This window comes from Suricata suricatta, chromosome 9, assembly GCF_006229205.1.
Source record: "Suricata suricatta isolate VVHF042 chromosome 9, meerkat_22Aug2017_6uvM2_HiC, whole genome shotgun sequence".
In the NCBI taxonomy this organism is placed as follows: Eukaryota; Metazoa; Chordata; class Mammalia; order Carnivora; family Herpestidae; genus Suricata; species Suricata suricatta.
In genome coordinates this window covers 133,147,604-133,164,402 of record NC_043708.1, presented here as the reverse complement: position 1 = coordinate 133,164,402, position 16,799 = coordinate 133,147,604, and the positions used below count along the sequence as shown (strand labels likewise).

At 46.7% G+C, this 16,799-nt stretch overlaps 1 protein-coding gene across 2 annotated transcripts in view; it reads left to right on the top strand.

Moving 5' to 3' along the window:
• Window positions 1-16,799, top strand: part of NTRK3 (neurotrophic receptor tyrosine kinase 3) — a 301,136-nt gene that overhangs the window by 239,116 nt on the left and 45,221 nt on the right. For both annotated transcript variants that reach the window (XM_029952431.1, XM_029952434.1), the window contains exons 12-14: window positions 2,410-2,540; window positions 12,704-12,876; window positions 15,887-16,130. In XM_029952431.1, coding sequence (XP_029808291.1) covers window positions 2,410-2,540; window positions 12,704-12,876; window positions 15,887-16,130 — 548 coding nt within the window. The remainder of the gene's footprint in view (window positions 1-2,409; window positions 2,541-12,703; window positions 12,877-15,886; window positions 16,131-16,799) is intronic.

Genomic DNA, 16,799 nt, shown 5'->3' with positions numbered 1-16,799 from the left:
CTAGCAAATGGGAATCTCCGAGAGAAGGGCCCGGCAGTTTGCTTTAATAAACCTTCTAGGTGATTCTGTGGCAGGTCGGGTTTGAGAACGACACTGCCCTCTTACAGTGCGGATGGAGGCGGGGGTCTGGGGTGGGGTCTGGGACCAAAGGGGGCTTGTCCCCTCCTGGTTTGGCTACTCTGGCATGTCCTGATGCTCGGGATTCTGTCTCAGCCGTCAGCTGGGGACTCCTGACTTTCCCCTCGCTTCCCCTGCTTATAAAATAATACCCATAGTGATGTGACACTTTAGAAGACTTAAGGAATGACAAACCTTCACATGCAATAGCTCATGATAAGTAGAACTTGTGTTATCTTCCCACACCCATTTTACAGATAAGGAAACTGAGTCCTAAGATGCTTTGTGGAGTGCCTAAGCCCATTCCATGTGGAGAACCCAGGGCTCAATCCAGGCGCCTCTAACTTCTCATTCCTTACCAGTCCTTTGGATGTTCAGGCGTGTGGACTTGGCCTTAGAAAGCGGCCCATTTCCGCTCTGCGGCCACGCCAGGATGCTCACCTTGCGGGACCCCGTGTGTCATCACTAGCCACCTGGGAATGATTATGCAGTGATGAGCAGATGGCCTCCCCTCTGAGCGGTCCTGACCTCCCATTTTTTCTCCATGGGAGACTCTTTAGCCTTCCCCTTCAAGGCCAACAAAACCCATTCCTCAGAGGCTAAGCAATAGCGACAGAGGGTGTAAAGAAGGGAAGTGATTTTTAATTTCCTCGTTGTGAAGACAGGGGCAAAGCCCTACAGTGGTGGCAGCCACCTGGCAGTCACATGGCCCGGGAGGAGCCCCACCAGCCGCTGGGAGCCTGCAGCTCTGTCTTGGGGGGAAGGGGGAGAGAAAAATGCTCTGCAAACACTTCCTCCCACGGACCCTCGCCGGCCGGTCATCTGGGACACGGTGGGGAGACCAAGGACTCGGATAGGAAACAAACAAACAGAAACCAATAGATTTGTATGGTCTCTTCTGAAAGGAATTCCCAAGCCAACGCAAACACGAACCAAAGCCTTGCCGCCACACTCGTCTGGTCATGTCACGTGTCTCCCCGCTCACAAGGACAGTCTGCCATAGTCCTCTGTCTTTGGTTTTCAGTTTGTGACAAGGTCACTGGAACAGTCCTCTTTCCTGGCCCTGCAGTGCTCTTTGTAATGTTAATCCAGATGTTTAATGGGCCCCTGCCCATTGCACGGTCAATGGGAAGGTCAGGGAGCAATTTCTGGCTTGTTCCTGACATCACTAGCCCCCTGCTCGTACTGTGCCTTCGTAGGGTTCTTTCCAAGCAGGTGGGACAGCCGAGGCGACATCTCTGCTTCCTCCCGGCGGATGGACGTTAAGTAGTCTGCTGACTTCGTGGAGGAGGTGGCCAGCGCCTCTTCTCTGCTCGGACTGTGGTTCTGGGGCGGTCTCTGGGTTTGGCTTTCATGATCTCATTGGTCTTTCAGAGGACAGGGATTTGTCAACGAGAGGTTTTTCCCAGCTCATTTTAGCTGCCACGAAGTCGCCTATCACAAACCAGGCACCGTGCTAGGATTCTTACAGCCATTCTTGTATAATAAGAACCAGTGTGTGTGTGTGTGTGTGTGTGTGTGTGTGTGTGTGTGTGTGCGCGCGCACGCCCGTGTGCACGTGCACGCTCATGTATGTGCACATTATCCCAGGCACCGGGCCAAACTCTTCAAATGGGATTATCTCCTACCTTTATAAGAATCAACAAAGAAGGTATTGGTGTTAATCCCATTTTAGACATGAGGACATCGAGGCACTGGGATGAAATAACTTCCCCAAGCCCAAAAAACTAGCAAAGAGGTGGAGTCTGGATTCAAACCACATTTTGAACACCCCAGAGACCTCACTATTCCAAGTGCAGTCCATGGGCACACAGTCTTCACCTGAGAGTTTGTTAGAAGTGCAGATTATCAGAGCTGCTGATTCAGAATCTGCACGATGCCCAGGGGACTCCTGTGACATGACGGTAGCTGTTGAGACTGACACACACACACACACACACACACACACACACACACACACTCTCTCTCTCTCTCTCTCTCTCTCTCTCTCTCTCTCTCTCTCTCTCTCCAGCCAGTTATTCCAGAATCCTATGCCTTAGCTACCGTTGATTCTGTTTTCCAGCCAAGGCAGCTGTGGTTTCAACAGGTTAGGGGTGGGTCAGGGGCAGAGGTGAGATTTGGTTCTGGGTCAGTCTCACACCACAACGTGATGTGTGTTGTCGTGTCCGAGTTGGGATTCGTGGCCGTGTCTGCCTCTCTCTTGCCGTGGACCCAGAAGTAGAACTCCCTGCTGTCATGAGCACAGGCACCTAGGACTGATCAGCTGCTCTTCCCTCTGTCCCCCCACTACAGACGTGCAGCACATTAAGAGGAGGGACATCGTGTTGAAGCGGGAACTGGGCGAGGGAGCCTTTGGCAAGGTCTTCCTGGCCGAGTGTTACAACCTCAGCCCCACCAAGGACAAGATGCTCGTGGCCGTGAAGGTAAACCCCAGAGGTCTGCGGGGCCCAGGAAGGAGGAGGGGGTGCTGGGGGCCGGGGAGCGGCAGGGAGAGGCTCGCTCCATTTCCAGTGGGAACTGGCATTCGTTATCCGTTGTAATCAGGGGCCCTTGCTCTGAGGTCAGCGAGATTTTCTTCGAACCCACACCGACTTCCTCGGACTTTGGAAGTCGAGAACTGCACCACCTAAGGGGGCTGTGCCTGGGGTGCAGCTGGAGTACCAAGTTTGCCCACGAAAGAGCCTGGGCCCATCCTTGTCCCCATCTGGCCCGCCTCCCTCCTCAATGACCTCAACAGGGTGTGTTGTCTGTGCCTGGAAAGTCATTTGGCGTTTCTCAGGAATAGAGTTGAGTGAAGGGTGGGCGCCTCAAGGAGGCTCTGGGGGCCCCTGTGCAAGGGCAGCAGACATCACTGAGAATAGAAGGAGAAGGGTGGGCAAGGGCCGGCTACTAAGCACAGGGAGACTGGTGAGTGAACTTGGAAACATTTCTTACACCCCCACCCCTGTGATCCAGGTTCAGACCTGACAGTTAACGGTCTTCTGGCAGCTACTTAGATGGGCCCAGTAACCACTGGGCTTTTGTCTTGCTGAGTGAGCCGTGCAGGAGCTGAATTTTGTGGGGTGGTGGCGAAGAGACTGTGACCACCAGCTCCCCGCCCCCATACTCAGCCCGCAGGGAACAGCTTCTCCTATAGGGAACAATCTTTGCACATGATTTGTACAGACAAGAGCCAAGTAGGTCCCAGGAGCCCTGCTCTGGAGCATGGACTGCCCTCCTTGGGTGCCGCAGGAGGGCCTCTGAGAGGAGGGTGCATTCTGCCTGGTGTCCTGGACTGAGAGCAGGAGATAGTGACCCCCATGAGGATTCTTACCCGGACCTCCGAAGGGTCCCGCCCTCAACACTGAGGGCTCCAACCAAACCACGTACCATGACAGTTCCATGCTTCTGTGACTTTTGGTTCTGCGTATTCATAGTCTTGTGTGTCTGCAGATTGTGTCTGTCCCCAGAGGGCAGATGGCCTCCACGGGTGCTCTGTAGCCCCCAGACAGAGCAGGGATATAAGAGACCCTGAGCAGGAGACCCTGCCCTGCCACAAATTAGCTGGGCAACCTCGCACAAGACACGTAACATCTTCGGCCCTCAGTTTCTTTCCTTTTCTTTTTTTTAATTTTTTTATGGTTTTTATTTATTTTTGAGAGACAGAGACAGTGCAAGCAGGGGAGGGTCAGAGAGAGAGGGAGACACAGAATCTGAAGCAGGCTCCAGGCTCTGAGCTAGCTGTCAGCACAGAGCCCAATGCAGGGTTCAAACCCATGAACAGTGAGATCATGACCTGAGCTGAAGCCGGACGCTTAACCGACTGAGCCACCCAGGTGCCCCGGCCCCCAATTTCTTTATCTATATAATGGGAAATAGGAAACCTCCTTAAAGCATTGGTGATTAAATCACATAACGTAAAATTGTTCATACATTGCTTGGGACATAGTAAATGCTCAATAAAGAGTACTTGCTACTGGTTTTTATTATCACCATTATTCTCAATATTGGTCTTATTGAATGTGCTTAGACATATGGCCTTTGGAGCTTCCCCTGACCATATAGAATAGGGGATGCTGAACTTTTTCTCTAAAAGGACCAGATAATAAATATCTTAGGCTCTGAGGGCCATATGCTACCTGTTACAACTGCTCAGTATAGACACACACACACACACACACACACACACACACACACACATGCATTTATACATATACACACACACACATATGTGTGTGTGTGTGTGTGTATATATATATATACATATATATATATATTTTTTTTTTACAAAAGTAGACATTTTCTGCTGACCAAAGATCTGGAAAAATAAATAAGGAACTAGAGTTTCTTTTCCATGAAAGCTAATCATTATTATTGCTGGACAGCCTGAGAATAAATTTGTTCAGTGCACCTCTGTAGACACAGGATGGTCAGATGAGTGAGAAAGTCTTTAAACAGCTTGGACCAGGGATCAGGGAAGTGGAAAGATTTCTAATTTTATCTCCAAATGAGGATTCAGCACTGCCCTGAAACTTTTAATTTATAGGGTGACATTAATCCACAGGGCATTCCAGCATCCGCCTGGGGACTGGTAAATGAAATGGACATTTTTGTGCTTTGAGCAGGAAATGAAATGATGGCCCCAAACCTTGGGAAACATTCCTCGCTGAGTGGTCAGGCGTTAAAGGACAGTACCCAGATTGGATAATGCAGAAAACGTGTTTCTGTGTTCATCTTTTTAAGAGGTTGTCTTCTCTCCTTGGGTCTGGGGACCTGGAGAAGAGGAGGGCCCCGGGATTTTACAACATTGGCTGCCCAGGGCAGCTACCCAGAGCCGGCCCCTGGAGAAGACACTCATCTCCTCTGGAGAATGGCTGAGAAACGGTGTTTCCTGCTTCTCATCCTCTTTAGATTTTACTGCTTTGTCCAGACTCCTTCCTCCTGAGGTTGTTCTCATATCGGTGCAGGGTAATTGTGGATTTCAGAGAACACATCCAAGTATAAGCCAAGGTTAGGTTTTCCCAAAATTGTGATTTTAAATCAATTGGCAAGAATTATTTGCCCAGTGGTTGCAACAGGGAAGACAGAGCAGATATCTGTTTGGAAGACGTGTGCAGTCTGAGGGAAGACAAAAGAACACCCAAGAAAGAAGGAGAGCAGCACAACGGAGCAGGATTTGTGTGTGAGGCAGTGCAAGACTGGCAATATGTGATTCGTACTTCCAGATTCATGCCACTTTTAAAGAGTCATTTGACAGAGAATACATTTGTTCAAAAGATCTCAGAATCTCTTCTGATAGCCAATAGCTGATAGGAGTATGAGAAAGGTCTCCAACCTGATTGATCATCAGAAAAACACAAACTGAACCATGTTGAGATACCCGTGAACAGCAAGCAGAATGACTCCCTAGTGGTGGCAGGTACCAAGGGCGGGTAGAAATATGGAGCAACTGTCACTCTTATAGTCTCTGGGGGGAAGGCACCGCAGTATGATCATTTTGAAAAAGTTTGGTATTCTAGAACATTACCATACTGTGTGACCTAGCACTTCTGCTTCTAGAACTGTACCCATTATCTATCTATCTATCTATCTATCTATCTATCTATCTATCTATCCATCTATCTATCCATCCATCATCTATTTATGTATCTGTCATCTATCAATTCATCTGTCTATCATCTTTTCTATCTATCCATCTATCTATCATCTACCTGTCTCCCTATCTATTGATCTATTATCTATCTATCTTTCTATCTATCCATCTATCAGCTTTCTATTTATCTATCATCATCTACCATCTATCTATCAATCTACCTATCTATTTATCTATCTATCATTTATCCATCCATCCATCCATCCACCCCTCCATCCACTTACCTATCTGTCCATCCATCCATCATCAATCATCTGTTTCTATCTATCCATCTATCACCTTTCTATCATCTCTCTATCTATCATCTCTGTCTATCATCTCTCTTTTTTCTATCTATTATCTACTACCAATCCATCCATCCACCCATCCACCCATCCACCCACCTATCTATTTATTATCTACCATCTATCTATCTATCTATCTATCTATCTATCTATCTATCTATCCATCTGTCATCTATCTCTGTCGTGTCCCGCCCTGGCCAGCAGGGCGGAAAATCCTTGTGGGTTCTTGATCCTGAGAGAGGGAGAGAAAGGGCAGGAAGGGGGGATGCACAGAGAGTGAAGACAGCACACGGTATCTGATCAAGCCTCTTCTTTATTGAGAAAACACCCTATCTTATAAAGGTTTCAAGGCAGGAAAACAAGGCAGCTGACCTAGGTCGGTTGCTAGGAAACAGGGTTAAGGGATTAAGGCTGGAGTAAAAGAGGAACGAAACTAAAGTGTTTTAGCACAGCGCCTGAGGGGCTGATACTACCTGCCTGCAGGCGGTTGATCTTTGTTCTTCTGGCTTCTCCTGACAGGGAGTGGCGCTCCTCTGCCTATTTTTGCAACTCCCCTCAGGGAGTGACATAACCGGCTAGCAAATGGCCAAGCAGCTGAATCTTTGCCGCTTCCCACATATCTCTATATCTATCATCTATCAATTCTTCCACCCATGTGTTTCTCTATCTGTCTATCCATGTATCTATCACCTATCTTTCTATTTATCCATCTACCTGTTTATCTACCTGTCTGCCTATCTATCAGCTATTTTTTTTCTATCCATCTATTATCTATCTCTCTATCTATCTATCTATCATGTACCTATCTTTCTATCAAGAGATATGTCTAATTACATTCATAAAGCATTTACATCAGTTATCAACCAAAAGCTGGAAACAGCCCAAATGTCTATCAGTAGCAATGTGGATAAATAAATGTGATATGCTCATACAATGGGCAGCTATTCAACAAGGAAAATGAATGAACTATGCAGCTATATGCAATAATAAAAAAATCTCAAAAACACCATGTTGAATGATAAAAGATAGATATGGAAATATATCTACATACAGTGGGGGCACACAGTGGGGGCCTTTCTGAGGGGATGGCAATATTTTACTTTTTTCTTACATTAAGGAAACACTGGTATTAATTTTGTAATAATTCAGTGTGCTATAAAATGTTTTTCTTTCAAAGATTTACCATATTCTTTAAAATACGCTCCATTTATTCATGCCATAAATATTTATTGAGCTCCTACTATGTGCCTGGCACTGAATGAGACCCTGGGGATGAAGGAGGAGAGGGGACACCCAGGCCCTGTAGCTCACATCCCAGAATTCTAGCACATGAGAGCCCAGGAGGGACTTATGAGGAAGAGGGGGAGGAGAGTGTTCAGGATGAACAGGGTGTTCGGGCAGCAGCAGCAGACAGAGAATACTGATGATGGTGCTCATGATATGCTGGACCCCGCTCTTAGTCATGTGAGCAGGTGGAGGTATTGTTCTCACAGTGCCAGAAGCGTTAGGTGCCACCACTATCCCCATTTTACAGAAGTGGACACTGAGACACACAGAGACAGGTCAGGCAATTCACCCCAGAGCCCGCAGTGAATCAGTGATGAGGCCACTTCAGATCCAGGCAGGCCCTCTTCTTCACAAATGAGGGGGTGAGCTCCTTGTCCCTGCCTCTCCTGGCTCCCTGTGTCTCTCCATGCTCTGTTCCGGGGCAGTCTCTGCTCTGCTGCAAGCCCTGAATTCATCTTGTGGTTTAACCTGGTGTAGCACATTTGTCCTGTCCATGGAGGCTTTTGTTTTAATATCAATGAACCACATAATCTACTTCTGAGATATCTAATTATCTCATGGTTTTATTGTTTTCTGAATTTTATGTCTCCCTCTTTTGGCTGCGTATCTTCTTGGGTTTTTTTTTGTTTTTTTTTTTTTGCAATAATTATTTCTTCACTCTCTTTGGGCATTTATTTTAACATCGCTATCAACCTATTCCTAGGAAATTAATTTTATTGGCAGGAAATTCGTGTTGTGGTTATTGATAGTTTTAGTCATTTGGATCTAGCATTCTGTTTCTTCCAGTTTGTCTGAATGGCAGCTCTTGAGTTCTTTTGCATTTGGAGAGTTGTCATGTTTTTGTTTGGGGTGGTTTCCAGTGTCAGTTTGAACAGGAATCGGCACTTAAAACATTTTAGTGCAGAATCTCAGATTTTTACCATTTTCCCAATTTCTTTTTTTAATAGTTTATTGTCAAATTGGTTTCCATATAATACCCAGTGCTTCTCCCCACAAGTGCCCCCCTCCATGACCATCACCCCCTCCTCTTATTCATAACACTTTTTGAACATTGACCTTTAGTAGGTGTTTCTAAAGTCTTCATTTTAGGCTCCATAAAAACAGCCAACTCTTTGTACTCATATTTTATTGGTTTCTATGATGTTTCATTACATTAAGCAATGACATTAACAGATGGGTCATAAATGATTTTAGGAAACAATCAGAGCTGATCCTTGGCAAGCTCCTCTCCGAGACAGAAGTATCTATCTGGATAGCCAATTAGCAGTGAGCATTCAGGGCATAATGGGTGCCAGTCAGGAGGTTCCTCAGAGGTAATGGGCAGTACCAGTTAATTTGGCCAGTCCTATGGCTCTAACTTGGTGGAGAGTTTTTCTGGCCAAAAGAACAGCAGGTGCAAAGGACCTGAGGCAGGTAAAAGTTTGGTGGGTCCAAAGGACAGAAAGATCAATGAGCCTGAACTATAATGAACAAAGGGGAGGAGGGTATGGGAGGAAAGGAGACAGACAGAGATGGGGAGACCTGACATTTAAAGCCTATGACAGTCTTAAGGAGTTTGGATTAAAAAAATCTTTTTTAATGTTTATTTATTTTTTGAGAGACAGAGAGAGACACAACATGAGCAGGGGAGGGGCAGAGAGAGAGGGAGACACAGAATCCGAAGCAAATCCAGGCTCTAACCTGTAAGCACAGAGCCTGGTGTGGGGCTGAACTCATGAATTGTGAGATCAGGACCCAAGCCGAAGTCAGACACTTAACCAACTGAGCCACCCAGGTGCCCCAAGGAGTTTGGATTTTATCCTGAAAACAACAGGAAGCCAATGGCCAAGCTAAGAAGACAGATAAGAGAAAAGCACCTGTGTCTTCAATAACTACCCATTTTCCTCTCTCATAAAATCATTTGGGAGTGTCAACAAGAAGTGACTGTGGATTTTCAGACTAAGAGAAAAATAATTTTTATACTTAAAAATGTTCATTGATGTGTGTGTGTGTGTGTGTGTATTGATATTTAAAGTTTGAAAGTTTAGAAATGTGTCTACCCCTGCATATGTTAAATGGGTTTTGACATATGAATGAAATCTAAAACCAAACTCTTTGAACTACCCTTCTCCACCCCCACCCACCAATAAAAGAAAGGAAAACTGGTAGGCAGCAGAGCCCTTAGACTGGACAAGATGATGATGTTAAATGACCTTGACAGACTTGGGTGCTGTTGAGAAATTTGAAAGTTCTTGCCATCAGGACAGCTTCCCTTCCACCTGACCAAGTGGCCCCACTGAAACCCAGGGCTTGGGTGGACATGAGATCATGCCCATAGAGAGGAGGATCAGAAAGTGCCTTGTCCTCAAATTTGGGGAAGAAAGAAAGGAGACGAGTTAGGGGTCAAATTCCAGATCTCTCTGTTCCATGGATACTGCTCAAAGGGCCTGGGTAGGAGCCTCCTCGGCTTTAGAGACCCCTTCGTGAGACCCACTTCCTTACAACAATGGTTGGCAGCTGTGATGGGCACCAGTTCTGTGCCTAGTGCCACTGACTGGTGATCCACTTTGGAATTTCTCAGCGCCGAGGAAGGGGTTGGGAATGGATGCCACTAGGAAGTGCAGGAGAGTCTCTGAGCTGAGTTTCCTCCTCATTAGTCTTCTCCCATCCTCTCTGTCCCAGATGCTTCTATCCCTAGGGATTGGGGGCATGTGCATCCCAGACCCCAGATACCACACTCAACTCTTTGCCAATTACATAGGAACTTCAGGTTGGACCCAGGAACTGGAAAACCCAGTGTGAAGGTAGAGAGGGAACTGGCAGCAGAGAAAGGCTGTGGAGAGACCAGGAGACAGAGGTTGCTTTGTGTCCCGTCTCCCAAATGAGGAGCCCTTGTCTGCCTGGCAGTGTAGGGCGCCAGGCTTGGGGACGCTGGCTGCCACTGCTGGAAAGCTGAGAACGGAAATATCCCCTGACTGCCATTGGTGTCCAGACGGTGCAAGAGAATGATTTACAGAGATGGAGAGAGGCCATTTGGCTGGCCCCAAATTTGATCTACTTTTCCCTCTCATAAATCCAGCATCCACATAAATCATTGTAGTTCTCCATCCCACCCATGCTGGACCCCTCCCCCCCCCAACTTATTCTTCATGAATATAAATAAATCACTGGCAGTCATCCTCTGCCTATGGCCCAGCCCATGCAGCTCAGGAGCTAGGTCACCAAGAAGACCCCTCTCACCATGACCCTGCCTTCTTCTACCCATAGCAAGAAGTCTTTGCAAATGCCACTGTTATTGCTGGATGGGGACACACAGCAGTCTACTCCTTCATTAATGGGTAGCTTCCCTGAGAAATCAGCCAGAGCCTAAGTGAAGAGCATGTGAGATCAGAGCCCGGTAAAGTCAGCAATGGGCTGGACCGCCCACCTTCCTTCTGGTCTGGGGTCTCCACTACCAGATCAGCATCCTTGCAGTGCCTGGCCCCTCTCCCAGCAGGCCACATTCTCACCTTTCCTGGCCTTCTTCTCGGCCCTTTCATACTGTTTAACTTCCGTGCCCACTGTTCCCTTGGGGCCATGCCTAATGACCAATTCATCTGGTAAGTTAATTCAAGCAGGACTGGGTCCTGGGCTCCAGATTCCAGCTGGAGCTTCTTGGCATGGTCTTTGCCAAGTCATTTCCCCATTCTAGACCTTGGTATTCTGACCTGCCATGTTGGAAAGCTATACTGGATCAATTCCAACATGTCTGTCAATAGTAGAATCATTTAATCAAACACGTGTTCAGTGAAAGATCTGAATTTTGAAAAGAATGAAAGGTGGTGTCGGTTAAAGTTGGAGTGGATTTGACCTCTGGCTAAGAGACTGTGGTCCTAGAGGCACTGCTGCTGACCTCTGGGGTCCCAGAGGGGGCTGAGGTCCAGTTAAACTGTACATTTCTGTCAATTCTGATGGGTGAATGTGGATTGATTCTCAGGGCTAGGTCTCAGTTTCTCCAACTCTGGAAAGGAGCAGGTGGGAAGCTGGTGATATTTAGGGCCCTTTTAGTGCAGAGTCCATCATCAGTAATGTGTGCTAATGACTGATGACGTCTGATGGGCCCCTAGATACGAGTTTTGCATATTCTCGTTCCTGCAGTGCCGTCATACTAGGCAGCCCTGTGGATTTCAGTTAATGGGTATTGCGGTGGCCAGAGAAAGGCCTCGGGCTGTATGGGGGCCTTTTGGTAGTAACATGGTCTACAGGGGAGATCAGTCTGCCTAAATCACCAAAAAGACCAGATGCTTGGCAGAGAGGATGCAAACTCATCTCACGCCAGTCTAGATTTTCCCTAATCTGAACATAGTGGGCACACTTCACTCTCCCTCCCTCCTTGTCTCGTGTTGTGTCCAGTGAGGTTATGAAATAGTTTTGGCTGAAGCCAAGTAGGCATTTGGCCCCATTTGCCTTCTTAGCTCGTGGGAAAGTTGGGGAAGCCCAAAGAAATGTGTGCATGCAACTGCCTAGGTTGTGTTTCCTGCAGGAAGGGACCTCTCCTTCACTGGTCATGCTCCTTCTGGCCTGACATGGCTGCATCCCCATGGCAGTGGCCTGGCCACAGTCCCTCGGATGTGCTCGGAGTCTTCCATGTCAGTCCCACCATCTCCTTCTTGTGATGGAGCATTCACACTCCTACCTGACATTTCTCCTTACCACTGCTCATCCATTTGTCTTCTGGGCCCTGGGGCAGCTCTGATCCCTCCCCCTCCCCCTGGGTTCACCCGTACCCCAGGGGCTACGTCGTGGCATTTTAGTGGCTACCAGATGCCCACCCTGGGATTTGGCAGGACTTTACCCCATCCTGGTCCTGGGTGGACCCTAAGGTTGCTGTCTGTTCACTGCCTTCCCCATAGCAGCAGCATCTTCTAGGAGCCAGCACGTTCTTGTTTCTCTGCAAATATATACTCTTTCACAATCTAAACTCAAGTGATAGAAAGAGCAAGGAGACTTCATTATGTTGTCTGCCTGATTTCTGGTAGGCTCTGGGCAAAGGCTAAGTTACAGAGTTAAAACAATGGGGTGGTGGTTTTTCCACTATTTCTTTTAGCCACGGGACCATTCCTTGAAGGAAACCTTAGGGGAAGAGACCTTTGTCAGATTTTCCACCTCCATAGCCCCTTTCTTCTGTCATTCACACTAACCTTGGAGGGAGTGTAGGGCTCTCAGATGAAAATGGATTGAAATCACTGGCTGGTGGATGGGAGATGGGGGTCAGAAGGTTGGTTTCTGTTTCAGTAGGGATGACATGACTTGTTGGGAACTAGCAGTCAAGCAGTCTTTATTATGGGCAGGTTTGTTCCCATGAGAGGAACAGACAGGCCCTGGCCTTCTGGTTGCTAACTACCATGTGTTGCATTGTTTCCAGGCCCTGAAGGATCCCACCCTGGCCGCCCGGAAGGATTTCCAGAGGGAGGCTGAGCTGCTCACCAACCTGCAACACGAGCACATTGTCAAGTTCTACGGCGTGTGTGGCGATGGGGACCCGCTCATCATGGTCTTTGAGTACATGAAGCATGGAGACCTCAACAAGTTCCTCAGGTAAGCAAGGACTGTGGTCCCCACCCCTAGTCCCCCACCCAAGTCCACTGGACCCCTGCAGTTCCCCTAGAGTCAGAAATTATCCCCCACTTACGTCTGGGGATTAGAAATGAGAAGCAACTTTTCAGTCTTCCATATCATTTCCTGAAGGGCCATGACAGGTATCTTCTTCCTGATCACAAGGTAGAAAGACCACAAGAGAAGGCTCTGGAATGAGTCCAAGGAGGGACCCTTGAGGGCTGACCAGCCTATAACTCTCAACTTGGAGACTCTTGAGCCACCCTTTCTTCTGATGATATGAATAGCCTTCTCACTTCATGCCTTACATTTTTCAGTGTTGCAAAGCAGAGCTAATACCTTATACCCCTCCTGGAAAACTTCTTGCTGAAGACATTTTTCATGATGAATAAGAAGGTACAAGATTACAAGCTCATCAGGAGGCAGCGATGGTTGAAAAAGAAGAGCAGATTTTCCTTGGAAAAATTTACAACCATGCTCTCTAGTACCATAGCTACATATGGATATTTGAATTTAAATTTTTGCTACTTAAATAGAATTTAAAAATTCAGTTCCTTGGTCACATCAGCCACATTTCAAGTACTCAGTAGTCACATGTGGCTAGTGGCTACCATATTGGACAGTGCAGTAGATAATATTTTTATGAATAAAAAGTTTAGAGGGATAGCACTGTTCTAGAAAGATTGGATTTATTGCAAGAGGGTTTCCCCAGACCTGAATCTAGATCATCTGGATTTTGAAATGCTCTTGATGGAACTGGTAAGACCCTGGAACCCCAGCCAGAAGTTCTGGATGGGGTTTCAGGGCAAGGGGGCAGACCCTGTCTTCCCCAGGGAAGACAGCTTCTCACCACTAGAGCAGAGTTAACACTCATCTGCTTCCTACATCTGCCACTTCCAAGTAGTGTCCAGATGTGGAGGGGGCAGCCATGTGTGAGGCTCTGTGGAATTCAGGGTCCCAGGAAGCAGGTTTGAACAATCGGGCCCTTGGCACTTACAGTGTAGTCTTAGCCACCTTTGAATTCCATTGAATCCCCTGACTCATAATGACATTTTCAGAATTCAAATGTAGGCAATAGAACACCATGGCACACTCACCAAACATTGATGAGCATCTTCTCAAATGAGACATTCCTTGGGTGCTCTGGTTTTAAGGGAGAATGGAAAGGGCTCACAGCAGATAATGAACTTTTCTTATGAGCTGTGTTTCTAAAAAATGGCCCCTGAATAGTGGAAAGTACCTGAAGGATGTTTTGAACCTCCTGAACTTAGAAATTTATTCCTTTCTTGGAGAACTCAGTCCTTATCATAAGATAGACCAAGGTTCATATCCTGAATTTGTCATGTCTTGCTGATGAACCTAAAGCAACTTATTAAACCTTGATTCTCTTTTCTAGGAAACAAGACTATTAATTACTGCTTCAGAGGTTTGCTGTTATGAGTCCTGAATGATTATATTTGTATACTACTTAGATGAGTTTTCCATGTAGCTGGGTAGTCCATCAGTGATAGCACCTATTAAATTATTACAATGATTATTTTATCAGAACTGCAAACTAGTTACTAATACAGGCAGTGACATTTTTCTGTCTTCAGGGTCTTCAGGCTGTGCTTTCATCACCCTGGAATGGTCAGAGGGACACGCTCAATTTTCCACCAAGCCCTCACTGTAGATTTAGCACTGTCTTTAGCCCCAAGTGCCACACACAGAATTACAGAGAGCTTCTGGGCACCTTTGTGTACCACTGTCATTCCTGATATAAGGGAGGAAGGTGAAAAAGAGGATAGAAGCCAGTTGGTGGCTTTTAGGGACAGGCTGCAGTGTCCTCTCCTTGTAGACAGGAGTGCAGCCTTGCCGGCTGATGCCCCTTCTTTGTGAGCTGATGCAGTAGCTCTCTTTCAGAGGGGTGAAGTAGGCAGATCCCACAGGAGACAGTAAAATGAATGTGTTCATATTTAACGACTCCTTTCAGTGGAAATTGGAGAAGCAGTAAAACAGGCCGAGGCCTCTCTGTATACCAGGGCTCCTTGGTCCACAACTTCATAAATAAGGGCTCTGGGTATGGTTACAGCTCGTTGGGCTTTTTGGAAAAAAGAGTGAATACTGAAAGTGACCGATATGACAAGGCAAGGTGTTAGGAAAACAAATCCGGGCCTTGATTTGGGATGGAGGACCAACTGATGCTTTAGATTCCTTGGATTCAGAGTCATGAGTCCCTCCATCAGGTTTTGCCACCAACAAAAGTTACCCAGTCCTAGGCAGTGTGATGGTCAAGTCCTAGGCACTGTGGACTCAAGACCCCTGTTAACCAATAGTGTGGACTGCCCACTGGCAACACCAGCACCAGAGATTGTGGGAAATGCAAATAATCAAGCTCCACCTAGCCAATCAGAATTGTAGGGGGAGGGGCCCAGGAATCTGTTCAACTAGCTCTCTGGATGATGCCCCTTGACCTTTAAAGCTCTCTAGAGCCACATGCCTGGTTTCAGTTGGCTTCCCGATTACCCACAAGGCCCTGTGGCACTCCTGTGACTTTGCCCAGGTGATCTGATCATTTTGTGCCTCCGTTTCTTTATCTCAGAATTGGAGTGGAAGGATTAAGGAAATTAATAGATTTAAGATCCTTAAAGCAGTGCTTGGAACAGTAAGCACTCTGTAAGGGTTAGCTATTGTTTTTTTTTTTTTTTAAACGATTCTGTAGTAGACATCTAGAACCCGGAAAACTCCTGAATAACATTAAGATATATAAAAGAGTAGATGTATTTCCCGATCCATTAGAATATGTCTGCATCATCTTAAATGGGAACCTGGTTGAACTCATATCCACACTCACATAATATAATGTTGGATAGATAGAACTAGGCAGTAAGTAGGCTAAGAGGGATTTTATTCATGTCTGTGGTATATTCCAGAGAACAGGGCATCAAGAAGACTATTTCCCTTGATCTCCTGAATTATCTGTGTCCCCTGTCTTCTCCCCCACCCCTCACAGGGCCCATGGGCCGGATGCTATGATCCTTGTGGACGGGCAGCCACGCCAGGCGAAAGGCGAGCTGGGGCTCTCCCAAATGCTCCACATCGCCAGTCAGATCGCCTCAGGCATGGTGTACCTGGCCTCCCAGCACTTTGTGCATCGGGACCTGGCCACCAGGAATTGCCTGGTTGGAGCCAATCTGCTGGTGAAGATTGGGGACTTCGGCATGTCCAGAGATGTCTACAGCACTGATTACTACAGGGTAAGGTGGCTTTTCCAGCTGCAGAACTCAGCAGCAGAACTAGCACCTCGCTCACATGTCTTTGTCATTGTCCATTAACTCTGTCACTCAAGAGAACACACATGCACACCCGTGCCCAGTGCCCAGAAATACATGCATTGGTCCTCCTTTGGCCACTTCTGCTTCTTGACATACCTGTGCATTATTCTCTCAATAGCTCACGCCTCAATCCCCTTGGACATTTAACTCAACTGCATTCTTCCATTGCAGTGACATATGCATTGTGTTCTTACTTGCATCAATACTCATTCTTCATGCAAATAGACTCATACATATATGTGTATGCCCAAATGCACACATAGTCAAGCTCAACTTGGTGCTACATTTTAACGTCTTCCATGTCAGTCCCTGATCCAGCCTTGCCCACAACACATTTTATTCTCTGAAATTATCTGGTGACTGGGTAGGCTTACCTTGCCTTCAAAGGCAGATCTTAATAAGAAGTCAGAACCCAAAGCAGAGTAGCAAAAATCATTAATGTACTGCTGAACACGATCACTCCAATGATTTAGGAAAGATAAAGCAAGAAAGCATGTTATCATTGCCAACTTTTGAGAGAGGTACAGATTGGCTTTAACAAAAGCTTTCTGATTATGAGAGGAGATATCACATTAAATTTTACTTCTATAT